The sequence below is a fragment of the Macaca nemestrina genome, chromosome 4 (genome assembly GCF_043159975.1).
Source record: "Macaca nemestrina isolate mMacNem1 chromosome 4, mMacNem.hap1, whole genome shotgun sequence".
Classification (NCBI taxonomy): Eukaryota; Metazoa; Chordata; class Mammalia; order Primates; family Cercopithecidae; genus Macaca; species Macaca nemestrina.
This window is the reverse complement of record NC_092128.1, coordinates 8,144,802-8,161,553: the sequence shown is the minus strand read 5'-3', so window position 1 is coordinate 8,161,553 and position 16,752 is coordinate 8,144,802. Positions and strand designations below refer to the sequence as shown.

At 55.2% G+C, this 16,752-nt stretch overlaps 1 protein-coding gene across 3 annotated transcripts; it reads right to left on the bottom strand.

The window, feature by feature from the left end:
* Positions 1–33: 33 nt before the first annotated feature.
* LOC105474912 (IQ motif containing with AAA domain 1 like) lies at positions 34–14,919 on the bottom strand. Of its 3 annotated transcripts, XM_071094229.1 has the most exons (20): positions 14,785–14,919; positions 13,854–14,181; positions 12,742–12,861; positions 12,259–12,444; positions 9,742–9,813; positions 8,152–8,357; positions 6,946–7,030; positions 6,325–6,453; positions 6,096–6,171; positions 5,564–5,670; positions 4,696–4,779; positions 4,550–4,605; positions 3,646–3,728; positions 3,385–3,492; positions 2,419–2,618; positions 1,892–1,978; positions 1,425–1,602; positions 787–1,025; positions 562–684; positions 34–241 (listed from the first exon to the last, which is right to left on the bottom strand). In XM_071094229.1, the coding sequence occupies exons 1-19, from the start codon at positions 14,793–14,795 to the stop codon at positions 589–591; spliced, it is 2,451 nt and encodes an 816-aa protein (XP_070950330.1). In that variant the 5' UTR covers positions 14,796–14,919; the 3' UTR covers positions 34–241; positions 562–588. The 3 variants fall into 3 exon arrangements, with proteins under 3 accessions (XP_070950330.1, XP_011728118.2, XP_011728120.2); XM_011729816.2 differs by lacking the exon at positions 562–684; XM_011729818.3 differs by lacking the exon at positions 562–684 and having other exon boundaries at positions 3,676–3,728.
* Between the last annotated feature and the right edge of the window lie 1,833 nt (positions 14,920–16,752).

Genomic DNA, 16,752 nt, shown 5'->3' with positions numbered 1-16,752 from the left:
ACACGGACATGGATGGACAAGAAGAGTTTGTCCCCAAGTCATCTGGGCGTTTATGCCTCTGCCCCATCCCTTTACCCTTGGGCCACTGCCCTGTCCCACGCCACTAATCTCAGGTACCCACAAGCCTTAGCCATCACTTTCTTTTCTTCTTCTCCTTGGCCAGCTTGGCCTCCTCAGCCTCCAACTGGTCCATCCTGTGCTTCATGCTCTTCTTGCCCAGTGGGGTCTTGAAGTACCAGTCCTGGGTTGTTGGGCACAGGAGTGGTAAGGCCCTGGGACCCATCCTGACCTCACCCCTCCCCTTTTTACAGATTGTTTCCTCAGCAGCCTCTTCTCCTCTTCCCTTGGGTTCGGGGGTCCTTTTAGGGCTGGGGTTTCCCTTGCTCCCCACCAAATCCTTCCGGTATGATGTCAGCCATTCTTAGGGGGCAAGCCCTCTTCCCTCCACACCTGCAGCCCTCTCTGCTGTGCTCCCAAGGCCATCCTTGGCAGGTACACTGACTCTGGGGTGGGAAAGGTGGGTGGCAGCTGTTACCAGAACTCACAAAGGGCTCCTGATACCTCAGTGGTCCTTGCAAGCTCCCACCCTCAGGGAAACCAAGTGGGATGGCCCCGAATGCATTTCCTGGTGATTTCCTGCTCCCTTCCCAGCTGAGCTCCACACATGTTTCCACCGATTGTCTTCTGGTAATTTGTGGGAGCAGAGGGAGGGGTCCAAGGTGTGCTTCAGGGGGCTGACTCCCCAAGGGCACTGCTTACCCACAGCCCCTGGCCCTGCCACCTCACCTTCAGGGACTCCTCCTCCTCCCTGTATACTGGATCCAGCTTCGCCAGTTGTCCCAGGAACTCAGAGGCCACCAGGGGCCGCTTGGACAGTTGCAGGAACCGCCGCTCAGTCAGCACCGATTGGATGGCTTGGAGAATGTGACCTGGCGTGTAGCCATCGGAGACCTTGGCTAGGGCACTGATGTCCAAGTGCTGGGTTGGCTGGACGCCCCGGGCCTCTATCATACGCTTCCAGAGCACTGCAGGCATGAGGAGGACATGGGGCTTGGAGGGGCAGTGGGCACCAGGGAGGGGCAACAAGGCCTGAGCAGCCCCCACCTGGATCTGGAAGGAGCTTTGTGCTCCGGGGAGCAGCTCCATGTCCATCAGCTCCCCTTCCCCAGGGAAGGTACCAGATCTCAAGCTAGGCAAGGGTCATCCTCCCAACTCAACCCGAGCAAGCAGAGCCTCGGAGGACATAAACCACCTGCTTGTGTCCACAGAGCCGAAGCCAGGACCCAGGCTACTGGGCTGCTTGTCCAGCAGCCCTTCCAGAAGATCTGGCTGTGGGGGTGAGGGCTCGCAGCAGCAGTGGGGTATGGGACAGGAGGTGGGCAGGCTTTGGTAGGGGCAGCCAACCCCGTGTCCCCAGGCCTCACCATAGCGGGACGCGTAGTCAGGCCGGGGCATGAAGAGGATCCGCTCGTAGACCCGGCACAGCCCCCGAATATCAGCCAGCTGCGGCCGGGAGGTTGTCCCAATCAGCATCACACGGTCTCCAGGAGTCAGCAGCCGCAAGGCCTTGGTGAGGTCCTTCTTTATCCGCTTTGGGTCCATCTGCTCCAGGGGAAGAGGGAGGAGTGGTGGGGCTGGGGCATGGTGGTCCAGTGTACGGGGCTCCTAAGTTCTCAGAGCCCACCCCACCCTCAGCCTCACCTCAGCCCTAGCAGGATGAGGAGGCTGCCCATCCTGCTTTGAGACAAGGAAACTAGGTGTGAGGAGTACAGGGGCATGTGCAAGGCCCCAGTGGGTGGGGTTTGGAGTGACTTGAACAAGCCTAGGCCTTCCAGCCCAGCCCCAGCTCGCGCCGCCTGCCCACATGACCTTCACGTCCACGCTCCCTCACCTCCCTGTCTTCTTTGGGGATCCTCTTATAGAAATTCTTCTCAGCATTTCCAATCCAAATCACAGAGGGCTGTAGGAGTCGGGCTACCTGGATGGGTTGAAGAGTAGAAATCAGACATTAGATGTCTCTGGAGAAGGGTCATGTCCCTGCTGGTCAGAAGCCAGGATGAAGGCTGGCATTGAGCAGGGGCTGACCTTGGAGCCCAGTCTCCACTCCCCACACCTGCCAGTCCCACCTCCCAGCCTGCTGCTGCACATACCTCACACCTCAGGGTGGGGGGCTGCATATTCAGCCTCATCCCACCATGAAAAGAAGTTGCTCTATATCCTCCCCTTTCCCTTCATTCCCCCACCACAGGGGCTGCAGGGGGAACCCAAGCTCCTAGCCCGGGTTGGTAGGGAGACCTCACCAGTTCAGCACCTGAAATCATACCCAGTAGGCTGATGGGTGACACGATCTCAAAGCCCACCCTCCTTTGTTGCCACAGGTCTGAGAACCACAAATGCCAAGAGCTGGGGGCTCCGGACCTTAAAGACTATATGCACCATCATCTGTGCCCCATTCCTGCCAGGATATTTGCCCAGCAGGTTGTCCGGTGACAGGTCAAACAGGTTGGCGCCAGTTTCTGTGCACACTGCCTTGACCAGCATCTTCTTCCCCATGCCAGAGGGGCCCACCAGGAGGATGGAGCGGATGAGTGGGGCCATGGCATGGATATCCGGGGAGCCTGAGAGCAAGGAAATGGGCCAGAGCCAGGTGTCAGGTCAGCAGCAGGAGTCAGGGCTGGAGATGACTATGTGTAAGGTCAGGCCAAGGGCCTGGGGCTGGGAGAGGAGGTGCAGATCACGGGGCATACTACCTTCCCCAATACCACCAGGTCGCCTGGTCCCCTAGGCCTGGGAGCCGGGAGTGGCAGCAGGAGAGTTTGAATGGCTTAGGAGTCTCCAGTATGAGGAGCTGTACATGGGACTGTGAGGGAGCCTGCTACCCTGACTAATGCCCTTTCTGTTTTCCCTTCATCTGCTTCCACTCCTGGATTATGAGTGGTGGAATGGAAAGGTATGGGACACGGGAGGCGGAGGTTGCCATGAGCTGAGATTGTGCCACTGCACTCCAGCCTGGGCAACAGAGTGAGACTCTATCTCAAAAAAAAAAAAAAAAAAAAAAAAAAAGGCACAGAATAAACCACTTCAGAAAGCTCTTCAGCTCCGGGGGTGTAGGGCTGGTGGTCTTCTGGCAGCGGGACAGACGCTGGGTTGTCCCTTGGGATTGAGTAAGGGGCTGGCAATGTGGGCTGTTCAGCAGGTCAAGGGCCCACCTGATTTCTGGGGTGGCCCAATCTGGGTGTGACCTCCAGCAGGGCCTGGGCAGGGCCCTGGGGCTTGGAGGCTCAGGCTGGACATGCCCGCCTCAGCCACCCTACCCTGACCCCAGCCCTCACCCCGAGGGTTGCCTGCCCAGAGCTGGCTCCTCACACCCCCAGGGCCTCTCACCAAGCCGAAGGACTGCATACAAAGCCACATTCTGTCGTATGTCAAACAGGGATGGCATGGGCAACTTCTTTGCCAAACTCAGAGCAGATCCAAGATAGAGGAAGTCACCTGTGGCGATAGGCAGCCACTGAGTGAGAGGCACCCTCTCCGAGTGGCAATCAGGCAACCAGCCACAGGCAAGGCGGGGCCAGTGGGTGGGGGATAGGGGAGCCTTGGCACCTGGCCACAGACTGGGAGCAGGCATTCTGGGAGGGGTCTCACCTACATAGTCTTTCAATGCTACTGACTCACTCTTCCTTAGAAGTCCAGAAATAACAAGCTCTTCATACAGAGACTCCACAGACCTGGCAGAGGATGGCACAGGAAGACCCCCACCACCACAAGGGATGTTAGCAAGTGAGAACACAGGGAAATGGAGGCAGAGATGGGGGGCTGTTGTCATGAAGACAGGGGATCAGTGGTTCTCCTGCCCAGCATTCTGTGCTCAAAAATATCTACAGTGCCTGCAAACAGGCAGAATCAGGTATGGCACCAAATCACTGTCCTAGGAGGCAAGCCTCCCGCAGTGGGTGCTCTGTAAGAGCGGTGTGAGGGGGACAGGGGCCTCTGTGACACTCGTCAGTCTGCCCCTGGCCAAAGATCCACCATTAGAAATCCAGTCATTTGAATTAAGCATTGCCCTCTTCTTAGAAACTACATTTAAGACGTGAGTGCTCCTGGGAGAGACAGCCATTAAATTCAAGCAGCTGACGTCAAGGTGCTTGTGTGCTCTCTTTACCAGATAAGTCAACAGGAAGGGACCACTGACGAGTCCCTTAATGCCCCAGAGTGGGAAGTCCAGGGGGAAATGGCTTTGGCAGAGACAGAGGCGGTTAAGGCAAAGGTTGGAGGGAGGATCTGGAAGTGGAGAGCAATGACCTGATTATAAACTCCATTGAGATCTCGCTCTGCATTTCACGTACAGAGCCCTTTCTTGTGCCTTTGCTTGATCCCCACAGTTATCACGTGAGTTTGGCAGGGCAGGTACTTGGTGAACAAGGTCAGGGAGTCAGAGAGGGAAAGCGACTTTCCCAAGGTCTCACAGCAGCAGAGGCAGGACCTGTCCTGGACTGGGACTTGCTCCACCACCACCACCATGCAAAGTGGGCATGACAGGCTGTGCTACCTGTTTGGGGTCAGATCTTTTTCCTTCTTTTTCCCACTTTTCTTCCCAGGTGTTTTCTGGTTGGAAACAAGCGCATAGGTCATTGTGCCCTGTTCCTTGCCTCCACTGTGTGCCCTCCCCTGCCCAGTCCCAGCCCGTCATCTTGCCTTTGGAGCCCTCAAGGGTCTTTCTTCCTCCTTGTCCACAACCAGACGGAGGTTCCTCAGCTCCTGACGCATCAGCTCATCCACCTAGGGGAGACAGCTGAGGTATGGCCGGGTGGCCTGGGGCTGGGAGGACAGGTGGGAGAGGAGCAGGCAGGCAGGGATGGGAAGAAGGGGAGGAGCCTTACAGAAGAACCCAGTGAGCCTGATGAAGGCAGCAGGGACAGCCCTTCCCACACATTTCTCTGCGTTCCTCCCTCCCTCCCAGCACCTGTTCACACCCAGTCCTAATCCTCTTCCTGTTCTCCCAGGAGCCCTGCTCTTAACAGCCTTCAACGTGCAGAGAAGCCCCCAGATGGAATTCAAGCCCAACATCCCCCCACTGAGGTCTCTGTGACCTAAACGGTTGCATAACTGCTTAGCCTCAGTTTCCCATGTGTACCAGCAGGAAAACCATGGTATTTTCCTCATGGGTTTCGTGAAAGACCACATGATTGAACACTCCTGAAGCCCACGGCATGGGTGGGACACGTCGTCAGAGGGTTCCTGAGGATGGTGGTGGTGTGTGGACACCCTGGCTCCGAGTCCCTCCCATACCCTCCACACCCCTGCTGCATCAGCCCTGGGAGAAAGCGAGACCAGGGGGAGGCAGAGGAAGGTGGGAACTGACGTGGGCAGCAGGTGGAGCTAGGACCATGCATGGAGGCAGCAAAGTCTACAGAGGATGAGCTGGGGACTGGGGTTGGGTGTTCAGGACAAGAGAGATGCAGAGAAATGGTTGGGGAGGAACCTGAATCTGGATGGAAGTGTGGGTCATGGGGGAGGGTGCAGGGTAGTGGCCTGCAGGGAAGCCCTGACCCCGCGCTCACACCTGTATCCGGATCTCCAGCTCCACCTCCTTCCTCTTCTCCTCCCGGAGGGTCTCGGAGTCATAATTCTGACTGGGGTGTATGCTTTCACACCGGTTCTTCCATGTATCTGACCGCAGAGAGTGGATGGATGTGTGAAGGTCAGAGTCCTGGGTGTATACACACATGCATGCACATGTGCACAAGCATATGCACACATACGTGCATACACAGACACATGTGTGCACACAGGTCAGGAGCCAGGCCCTGGCTGGTTACCCTGTCCCCACCCACCAGCCTGGCATTGTTTCTACCCAGATGGCAAATAGACTTGACCCCAAGGCCTGTGGCCACAGGATTCAGACCCAAACCTGTAACGCCCCCACCCAAAGAATCACACCATACCTCCCTCTCCTCATTTGGTATTGTCCCCTTTGCCTACACACCCACACTGCCACTTCATGGTCCATGTGGCAGATGCCCACTTTCTCCAGGACCCAGGGCCCCAGGTCCCACAAAGCACAGACACTCTTCCCCAGCCGTCTCCCCTCTTACTTAAGTATTCCTCATGCCCGGCACTGATCATAGGGATACATTTGGATGGCAACACTTGCAGCACTGCATCCACTTCCTAGAATATAAACATCCTTTGACCTTGACTTCATCACTTCTACCTAGCACAGACTCTGGCCCTAACCTTACCTGAACCCATCTTCCTACCACGAGTTCCCCCACACCTTGCTCCTCCCTGTCCCTCACGCCATGCATTCGGGAGGTATCTTACCCCCTTCTTGGACTTTTCTTCCTTTCCTTTCTTCTTCTTCTTCTTTTTTTCATCCTTTCCTTTTTCCTTTCTCTTCTCTTGTTCCTTTTTTTTGTTCTCTTGGACCTGCATTTCCAGTTCCATTCTCACCTGTGACCAATGACACAAGACATTTCAGAGAAGATCAAGGGGATTTTACAAAAGAGAGCCCTGGATTTTACAGAAGAGAGCTGGAGATCTCTCAGGCCCAGGGCCTGCGACCGGGGTGAACCAAGGATTCCCTAGCCTAGAGTAACTGATGGGGTCGGGACAGCTGAGCATGCAGAGACTCCACTGGGGTCCAGGGAGAAAGAGTGCCCAAGAAGGAGCGTTCTGGTCAGAGCCACTGTTCTCTCCTGGCCATGGGATCTGAAGCCACTGCAGTCTACCCAGACGTCCTTCCTTTCCCAGTCACAATGCCTGCTCCAGCCGCAGCTGCTCCTTGCTCCTCTTCCCCATGCCGTCTTTCTAGCTGCCTGCATTTCCCCCAGCCACCTCTGCCTCTATTGAGGCTGACCCCCTACTCCACCCTACTCACTACTCTCTGTAGCCTCAGACTCCACCTGCCACAAAAAACCGTCTGCCTCACCTCCAAAAGGGTACCTGTTCTGGAGTTTTGTCTGCAAAGATTGAGTAGGATCCACCTGAAGATGCATCTGGATAATCAGGGAATCGGCCAGTAAGATCGCTAAGTGAACATAAGATGATTGAACAGAAAGATGAATAGATGGATGGATGGATGGATGGATGGATGGATGGATGGATAGGTAGACAGAGAGGTGGGTAGAAGGGTGGGTGGATGGACAGATGGATGGATAGACAGATGGAGAGGTGGGTAGAAGGGTGGATGGGTAGATGGACAGATGCATGGGTGGATAGATGGAGAGATGGGTAGAAGGGTGGGTGGATGGTCAGATGGAAGGATAGACAGAGAGGTGGGTAGAAGGGTGGGTAGATGCGTGGATGGATGGATAGATGGATGGATGGATGGGGGGATGGAGAGGTGGGTAGGTGGGTGGGCGGATGGACAGATGGATAGATAGATGGAGAGGTGGGTAGAAGGGTGGGTGGGTAGATGGGCAGATGCTTGGGTAGATAGATGGAGAGGTGGGTAGAAGGGTGGGTGGATGGATGGGCAGATCGACAGATGGAAGGATAGATAGAGAAGTGGGTAGATGGGTAGATGGGTGGATGGATGGATGGGGAGATGGAGAGGTGGGTAGAAGAGTGGGTGGGTTGATGGATGGATGGATGGATGGATAGATAGATGATAGATAGATAGATAGATAGATAGATAGATAGATAGATAGATAGATAGATAGATGATAGATAGAGAGTGAGCTGGGTAGAAGAGTGAGCTGGGTAGAAGGGTGAGTGGATGGATGGATGACAGATGGATGGATAGGTAGATGGAGAGGTAGATAAAAGGGTGGGTGGATGGATGGAGAATGGCAGAGAAAAGTAAAGGACCAGGGGAGACAGAGGGAGACAGGGGAGGAATGGATTGTTACAAACAAGAGGACAGATCACTCAGGGGGCATCCATGGGTGCTTTCCCCACCCTATTCTGGCACTTTCTCTCCCTTGTGGAAATGGGAAGTCAGGTGTGGAGATGGTCCTGTACACTGGGGGCCCAAGGTTGTTGAAACCAACAGGGTTAGCAGTGTGTTGGGGACCTGGGGGTAGAGGAGAAAAGGGCCAATCTGGACTAGAAGGCAGAACCCATGTGGGGGATGGAGCAGGAGCAGCCCTGAGGGACCCTGAGTGAAGGGAATGAAGGATGAGGGTAGGGTCAGCTGAGGACACTGACTGGCACTCGATAAACCACTGTCGGATTTGCTCCTTCATCTTCTCCTTCATGTCAGGCCCCTCTGTCTCTGCCAGAGAATCATGGGCCTTCACCATTGCCGCCCGGAATTCCTCCTCCTTCTCTACCTGGCGGAGCCTCCGGACATCCTCCCAGAGGCAGGCCTGGGAGATGATGCTCAGGTGCTCTACCTGGTTGGGTGAGGGGAGCTGGGGAGTGGAAGAGAGGTTGAGGGGCTCAGGAGTGGGAGGAACCAGCATCCAGTCTGGATGCAGCCCCCAGCCTCAGGCACACATGCCTGTACCCGCTCCTTCCCCAACACGACGCTCACGCAAGGCCTCGCACACACACCCACACGGAACAACGGGCATGCCTGCATTGGAAGAAACTGTATTTGGAGCCGAATTCGTCTGTGTAAATTACTCTAATAATGAGTTTGCTAGATGCATCCGGGCTGGCCCCTGCCCGATTTCCCCAGCACACCCTCCCCTGGAGCCTCCGGCCCCAGCCCCCGCCTGCACCCCCGCCCCGCGGCCGAGTTGGCAGCCGCTTTTGCAGCCACTTTCCCGCCTCATTGGCTCCCAAATGTATTTTAAATATCACTCTGCGCAGAGACAATTACTGAAAACGCTGAGCTCACACTGTTGATAGGCCCGGGCGGCCAGGCTCATTCCTCACCCACTGCTGTGCACGGACCTCTCCCTGCTGAAGCCAACCCCTGCCTCTTTCAGCCTGCTCTCATCTCCTGGGGGTCCAGCCCTCTGGCCCCTCAACCAGTCTCTGACCTCCACTCCCACACAGCAGCCCCTGGCCCCTCCTTCCTCCCAAAGCCCCAAGCCTCCAGTGGTAGCCTCCCAGCCTGCCAAGATGTCACCAGACCTGGGAAGGCTCCCTTCCCTCCCGTCCCTCCAATCCCCAGCCCAGCCCCCTCCCCAGCTCCTTCTGGCAGCCAGGCCTCCACAGGATCTGCCCAGGGCAAAGCCCTTCCCCCAGGGAGCATGCTCCCACCACCCCTCCAGTCTCGGCCTGCCTTTCCTAAGTCAGTGGAGATCAGCTGGGTGAGAGGACAGAGAACAGGGGATAGACAGATTCAAGGAGCCAGGTCTACTCACTTTGGCCAGGCACACATGTATGCACACAGGCACACGGCCTAGAAAGGCCTGGTTTGGGGAGTGTGTCCCTACCCCAACACAATCCCTGGTGTGTCCCTGTGGCTACCAGAGGCTTGGGGGAGCGGTGTGGGTGCCCCTGCTGGCTTTGTGGCCTCTTCCCTCTGGGGGCCCACCCCTGTAGCCCCTCCTTCCAGCTGGGGGTGGGAACGTGGGGTCCAGGATGCTCTACACAATACCCCTCCTGGCCTCACAGGTGAGCTGCTGCCAGGGGCCAGATCTCTACAGGAAGAAGGGTATGAAGGGATATGGCCTGGGGGCTTTCCTGTCCTTCTGCCTCTTTCTCTTCCAGGCTCTCCACCCGGCCTGAGTGGAGAGCACCGTGGGCAAAGTGGGGCTGGAAGAAGACTGTGCTCTGGGTGGGGGCCCTGCCCTGGCCAGCCCTGTGTTCCAGGCCCCACCATGGTGGGCAGGTTGAGCTCACCATGCCAATGAACTCCATCTCTGTCCGCCGGTCCTGCTGAGTGCGTTTCCTCTGCAGGTAGCCTTTCCATACCTGGTGGAGGGATGTAGGAGACACAGGGGACACACACTGTCCACCCTGCAGCAGCCTGTCTCTCAGAGAGGGTCCGAGAGGGTCACACTAGAGATTTCGGGTGGGGCGGGGAGGAGCCCTGGGGAAGTCTGCTCAGGTGCACACTGAGCAGGAACAGCCTAGAACAGGGTGGTTTCAGGTGGGCACTCAAGCCAACTGGCCCCAGGGCCCCCTAGGGATTTCTTCCTTTCCCTCGCCACCCTAATCTGCTATCTCTTTTGAGGGACAGATCAGAGCTCAAGCACCCTACACATTCCCTACACCCACTCCTCAGAATCCCCAGAGCAGCTGGAATAAATATCTGACTCCACCCAGGCACATAGACACTGGCGCTGTAGGGATTGTGGAGCTCCTCAGTTAATCCTACATTTTTGACCCAAGGGAACTGAGGCCAGAGACTGGACATGACCTCTCTCAGGCCCAAGACGCCATCTGTGCAGAGCTGGGCCCGTGCTCTTTCTCCCAGGCCCAGCCACTTTCAGACTCCAGGATCACTGAGTGCTAGTGGGTGCGGACGCTAGGCAGAGGAGGGCAGAGCCAGGGCCCGGGCCAGCCAGTGCTTTCCATCTGCCTCCCGGCCCCTCCAGGAGCTGGGGCTGCTTCCTGCACTTCTCATCTGGGCTTCGTCCTCCCACTCCTGTGACCACCACAGGCCAGGCCTGCCATGACTGGGTCCTTCATACGTTTTTTGCTTTTCTCAGTGCTCTGGATGACTCTAAGACCAGCATGCAATATTTCTGTACTCTTGATGTCTGGCAACAGGCACAAAATGACCTGCTTTGGTCTACAGGGGAAGTAGGACTCCATCTTTGGGGTCTATCCCCCTTCTTGACTTCTTTGCCTTAGTGAGCCCTGCTGTCAAGAATCTCCTTCTCAGACATTGACACAGTCATCCTGCCTCAGACCGACATGCTCAGTGTACTGATTACTAACACACGAATCTATCCCATTTGCAGATGACATATCTTCATAGAATCACTATTGTTTGCTAGCTGGTTGCCTGCTTTCGTCTTTCGGTGGGAAGTTCTAAGTTTTCTCTAGTGGGCTAGGAGGCAGAGGTTTTTGAGGTATTGGGATTTGAGAGAGAGAGGAAGGAGGGGGAGATTGATTTGAGAGAGAAAGAGGCCCACCCCAGGTCAACACTTCCTGGAAAGAAAAAGTGGCAAGAGGCTTCTGTGACAGAGCAGGGCCGGTGGCCTTAGGGGCAGCGACACCTGCATGAACAGAAAGTGGTCTGTTCCTGCACTGAAATTTTGCCGGGGCTCCTCCAGTCTCTGGTCAAGCTGTTAACCACTACCACCAGGAGTCAGCGTGTGTTAGCAGCATTTTAAGGAATGGTGGGAGAGGCCATGTTCACACACCAAGGCAGACAGCAGAGGCTGGCCCAGAGAGGTGCAGAGTGGCTGTCCAGAGCAAAGGAGAGGTGTGACAACCAGGATGGTAAGAATGCTCGGGGAACCTTAAGGCAGAGAAGGGCTTTCTGCAGTGAGGTGGGACAGGAGATAAAATTATGGAAATTATGTTATTTCCATATTAAAAGGTGACCCGGAAGGCACAGAGTTTGGGGATGCTCAGATCACATCAGTTATCAAATTAATTCATCATGATCAAGTTTCCCTCTGTCTTAGTTTCCAGGAGGCTCAGGATCCTTTCTTGTTTTAAGAGATGGGGTCTTGCTACATTGCTCAGGGCTCAAGCAATACTCCAGCCTCAGCAGGATACATTTTAGTGGCTCATTTTCAACAGTCGTAAGAGTTTCTGGAGTGATCATCTATTCTGTTCTGCTACTCTATTATGGATTTTTCTTCTTCTCTAATTTTAATGATCCTTCTGTTTCTGGGACTTTTAAGGTATCCTACTGCAAACCCTTTTGAAAATAGAGATGTAGATTAAATAATAAACAAGTAAGATATATGCTTGCTGACTGATTAAAGTACTCACTGGTTTAGAATCTAGTTGTGGGGACTGGGCATGGTGGCTCATGCCTGTAATCCCAGCACTTTGGGAGGCTGAGGTGGGTAGATCACTTGAAGTCAGGAGTTCGAGAGCGGCCTGGCCAACATGGTGAAACCCATCTCTACTAAAAATACAAAAATTAGCTGGGTATATTGTTGGAGGACTGTAGTCCTGGCTACTCAGGAGGCCGAAGCAGAAGAATCGCTTGAACCCAGGAGACAGAGGTTGCAGTGAGCTGAGATCATGCCACTGCATTCCAGCCTGGGCAACAGAGCAAGACTCCATCTCAAAAATAAATAAATAAATAAATAAATAAATAAATAAATAAATAAATAGTTGTGGGGCTACAGAATCCAAGCGCCTGCACTCCTGTGATCAATTTCTGAGCCCAGCAGGCTTCCTGAATGAGGTAACTCTACCCTGGCCCTCCTCCTGGGCACCTAGGGTTACCTTCTGTATGGTGATAGCTGCTTGGCACTGACTGAACTTGTGCCATCCGTCCTCCCGAATCCTCCGATCCTGCTCCTCATCTCTTCGAATCTCTCGCATGAAGGTGGCTCGAAGCCGGCCTTGCCTGGCCCGCTCTGCCTTTTGCACTAGAAGTATGGCCTCAGTCCGGTGCATTCCTATAAAGCTCTGGCCAGAGCAGGGGCAAAAGAGCAGGAGCACATGAAGGAGAGTTTATATCCAGGGTGGACTGCTGGGAGACTGGCCATCAAAGGATACACCAGGGCACCATCCTCCCAGAGTATCTGGGAGCCCAAGTCTTGTCTTGGCATTGGAGGGTTACCATGAGCACAAGAATAGCCTTGAAGGAGGCCAGGGATTACCTAAAGGGCACTCTCGTAGAGGGCAGGGAAGGGCCTCTCTGCATTCTGGAGGCTTTCAGGAGAAGGGGTATGGAAGAGTCCGGGAAGGTGTCACCCTGTTTACCTTCTGGGAGGACTCTGGCTCCAGTCTGGACAGGATCTCGGCCAGTATCAGCCGTCGCTCCCGCACGGCGGTAGACTGCTCCAACAGGAAGTATTTGGGGATTGGAACTTCCAGGTCAGCCTTTGGAGCAATGTTGGGGGAGGAGGGTCAGGAATCAAAAGTCTGAGCCATCTGGCCAATCCATTACCATTTTCAGGGGCTTACACACCCCCAGCACTGTTTTCGTCCATTTTAGAGTCCTGAGGTGGGAAACTTAAATGGGGCAGATGCCCCCAAGAGTCATTCCTCTCTTCTTCTGCCCCCATCCTCTGGCTGGAGTTGAATTCTGGAGGATAGTGGTAGGTGGCAGTGGTCTCAAACCTGGTTGTGCATCAGAATCAACTGGAAAGCTCTTAAATGCAGATTCCTACGTCCTCCCCAGACTACTACATCAGAATGGCAGGGCCTGGGGAATCTTCCCCATGGCCGCCCGCCCCACCAAGCGCACTGCTGCAGCTGGTTGGGGAAACTTTGAGATAGTCTTGGATATGAAGCAGTTACTGAACCCTGAGCCTGACTGCAGGCCCTGCAGAAGCTCTGTGTTCTAGAACAGCCTTCTAGAACTTGCCCGTGCACACAGATCACTGGAGGGTCTTGATAAAATGCAGGTGCAGATTTAGCGGGTTAAGGATACAGAGTTTCTCATTTGTGCTGTCAACGCAGCTGGTCCAGGGACCACACTTTGAGGAGGCTCTAGAGGACTCTCCTCACCAATTCCCTGCAGTTTGTGGGTCTTCCCAGTCATGCAGGGGACCTCATCCTGACTCCATCCAACCCCTAAGTACCTCCATGCACAACCCCCACCGCCAAGCTTCCTGAAGCCCTTCCCACAAGGCCAAACTCCATCCTCTGATCTTCTCTGCCCTCCTTCCTTCCCTAGCAGGTGTCCCAACACCAGGGATATCCGTGGGGTGACGGGTAGGCAGGGGGTGGTCGGCCCCATCCCTACCCCACCCGACTCCAAGCTGGCCGGGGCATGCCTCTGTGTCCCAGGTGGTCAAGGCGGGTCCCACCCCGCCTCTCCCCTACTGCTAGCTGGCTGGGGGCGTGGCTTCGCGGCTGCGCACACGTACCGGGGTGAGCTTGAGATCCTGCAGCACGCGGTCCAGGCAGGGGTTTTCACAGAGGTCGGTGCGCACCAGCTCGTCCTTGAGCTCCAGCACGCGGCCCGCCACGCCGTCCAGCAGGCGCCGCAGCAGCCGCCGCTTCTGCGGCTGCACCATCTGGTCATAGACGGTGTTGAAGCCGCGCAGCAGCCCCAGGTAGTGCAGGTAGAGCGACGCGAGCCTGTACTGGAAGGACTGCCGCTCCCGGTCGGGCACAGGTTCGAGCAGAGGCTGCTCTTGGTCCAGCAGCTCCTGCAGGGTCACGTGGGAGGACTCCCAGAGGCGCTGGTAAGCTCTGGAGAGAGGGTGGCGGGCGCCGCGTGCTCTGAGCCGCGGAGGAGTGGGGAGATGGAGCCTCCTGGCCTTTTGAGGAGTGTGGGCTCGGGGTACCAGAAGGTGTGATACCACTCATGGCTCCGAAATGGACTTCAATGAGGTAAGGAGCCCGCAGGGCAATGAGTGGACACTGACCTGGTCTTAGGGAGAGTGTGGGATTGGGCTCCGCTGTAGGATTAGCAGAGAGAATGGGCATGACCTTTGGGGGGAAAGCCGGCCCAGGCTTGAGGCTCCGGTAAGGAAGGGGTCTTCGGGAGTCAGGGGCAGTGGGGCCCGCCAGGTGTGGGGCAGCCCCGGATGCGGCAGTGATCTGGGCTGGTGGGTGGGAAGTGGGGGTGAGGGATGAATGTGGAGGAGGGTCCCTTCCTCAGAGCAGAGCCCTGCTTCTGGAATTAACTGTCGGAGGGAAGTTTCCACCGTGAAAGCTGCCAGGGCAGCAGCAGCAGCAGCTGGAGCGGCCCAGCGCCCAAACTGCCACTCTGCCCCAGCCTCTCAGGACCAAGGAGGTGCTCTGACCTTTGCTCTCTCTGCCCTGGGAGCCCCACTCCAGCCCCTCACTCACCCCTCAGACATTGTGCCCACTCCTCCACGCTGCCCCTTGTTTGCTGGTGGTGGAATTCACAGAACTTCTGTGGCTCCCTGACTCCCAGGGCCACAGGGCAGAACAGCCTGGTTTGAAGAGTTCTGACCCATTGTGCCAGTGTTCTAGGGCTGAGGAGAGGGGACTGGTGGCGCAGAATGGGCACATTATCTCGGAGGACATCCTGGAAGCAGCACGCTGAAGGGACTGTGGGTGGGTGGCTTCAGGCTCCCACAGAGTAAGCTTTGGAAGCTTAGGGCAGAACATGTTGTCCAACTTTGGCCATTTTTCTTATAAGGAACAAGTGAAATAAGTCTCTATTTGAAGTCTCCTAAAAGCTTTGGCACTCTGAATACATCCGTCCTAAAGACATTACCCCCCAACAAGGCATCACCGCAGCTTCTCACTCGGAGCGGCCTGTTCCCTCTGTCCACCCACGCCTCCTGAGCCCCACAGCCCTCCACTCTCTGGATGATGGCACGGGGAGGCCCGTGTGGTAGAGGGGAAAAGCACTGATTTGGAATCAGAAGGCCCTGAAGGCCCAGTTGCCCCCTTGGGTGAAAGTGAGCATAACCATGCTTGCCTCCTTGGGGCCTGCCAAGAGTTCACACCATTCCCATGAGCCAGACCCACGTGAAGGATCATGCTAGAAAGCATAGTGGATGCTGTTCTGCATGCTTGGGGCTCACTTGGTCACCTGTGGGTACTGCCTCCCATCACTGCTACAAGTTCAGGAGACAATTTTTCCAAAAAGACAAAATATTATACCACTAGTAGCCTGAGGCTGTCAGCTGGGGTGAGCTTTTCAGCTCAGTGTCATGTCGAGACTTATGAATAAGTAAATCTACGAGGAACAGGGCCAGGGAAAGGGATAGAAGGGAGACAGCAGCAAAGAGAAGCAAATAGGAGGACTCTTAACTTGAAGGTGCCTACGAGCTACCTGAGGGTCTCATTACAATTCAGATTCCGGGCTGGGCACAGTGGCTCATGCCTGTAATACCGGCACTTTGGGAGGCCAGGGCAGGTGGATCTCCTGAGGTTGGGAGTTCAAGACCAGCCTGGTCAACATGGTGAAACCCCATCTCTACTAAAAATGTAAAAATTAGCCAGGCATGGTGGCACATGCCTGTAATCCCAGCTATTCAGGAGGCTGAGGCAGGAGAAAAACTTGAACCCGGGATGGGGAGAGGTTGCAGTGAACGGAGATGGCACCACTGCACTCCAGCCTGGGCAACAGAGTGAAACTGTCTCAAAAATAGATAGATAGATAGATAGATAAACAGGTTCTGCTCCAGATCTGAGGGGGTACCCAAGAGCTTGCCTTTCTAACAAGCTTCCAGCTGCTTTGGCTCCTGCTGGCCCAGGTCATGCCTGGCAGGGCAAGGTATGAACGCAGGGCAGAGTGGGCAGGAGTGAAACTTCGGGGCCAGATCTCCTGGGCCTGCCCCTTGCTAGCTGTGGATGTAAATGAGGATCATTAGTCCTCAGCTCACAGAGCCTTGAGGTGAGGCTTGAGGTATGAGAAAATACACGTGACCTAGGTAGCTGCCGCTGAACGCCAGCTATCACTATAAGGCGATGCCTTTTCAATACATGGAGATGAAAGCGACCACAAGCTAGGTCTGTCCAATTACAAAGGGAACAAAGAAGGATTGGAGGTTTGTCTAAATCCCACCCCTTCATCCTGTCCAAACTTGGAAGAGGATTTATGGGTCATGTGCCCACAAGATAAGCAGAGGCTGCATGAGACAGGAAAAGCAGTGGTTAAGTGGTGAGCAGTAAATCTAGGTAAGGATATAGGAGTGGCCGTGGTACTTCTTGCAGTTTTTCTGTGGGTTTCAAATTTTTCCAAATAAAATTGGGAAAGTTAGGAGTTTCAAAAACATCCCCACTGATTTGTACTGAAATAAAGGGGAAACTGAAAAATCATACTGATCTCAGCAGGTTATT

Excerpts from the sequence above, each read along its gene's own strand:
- LOC105474912 (XM_011729816.2), bottom strand. Across the intron at positions 6,454-6,945 it reads CAGACAAAACTCCAGAACAG|GTGAGAATGGAACTGGAAAT; the intron begins GTACCCTTTTGG and ends CATTGGTCACAG. Across the intron at positions 4,606-4,695 it reads GACCCTTGAGGGCTCCAAAG|AAAACACCTGGGAAGAAAAG; the intron begins GCAAGATGACGG and ends GTTTCCAACCAG.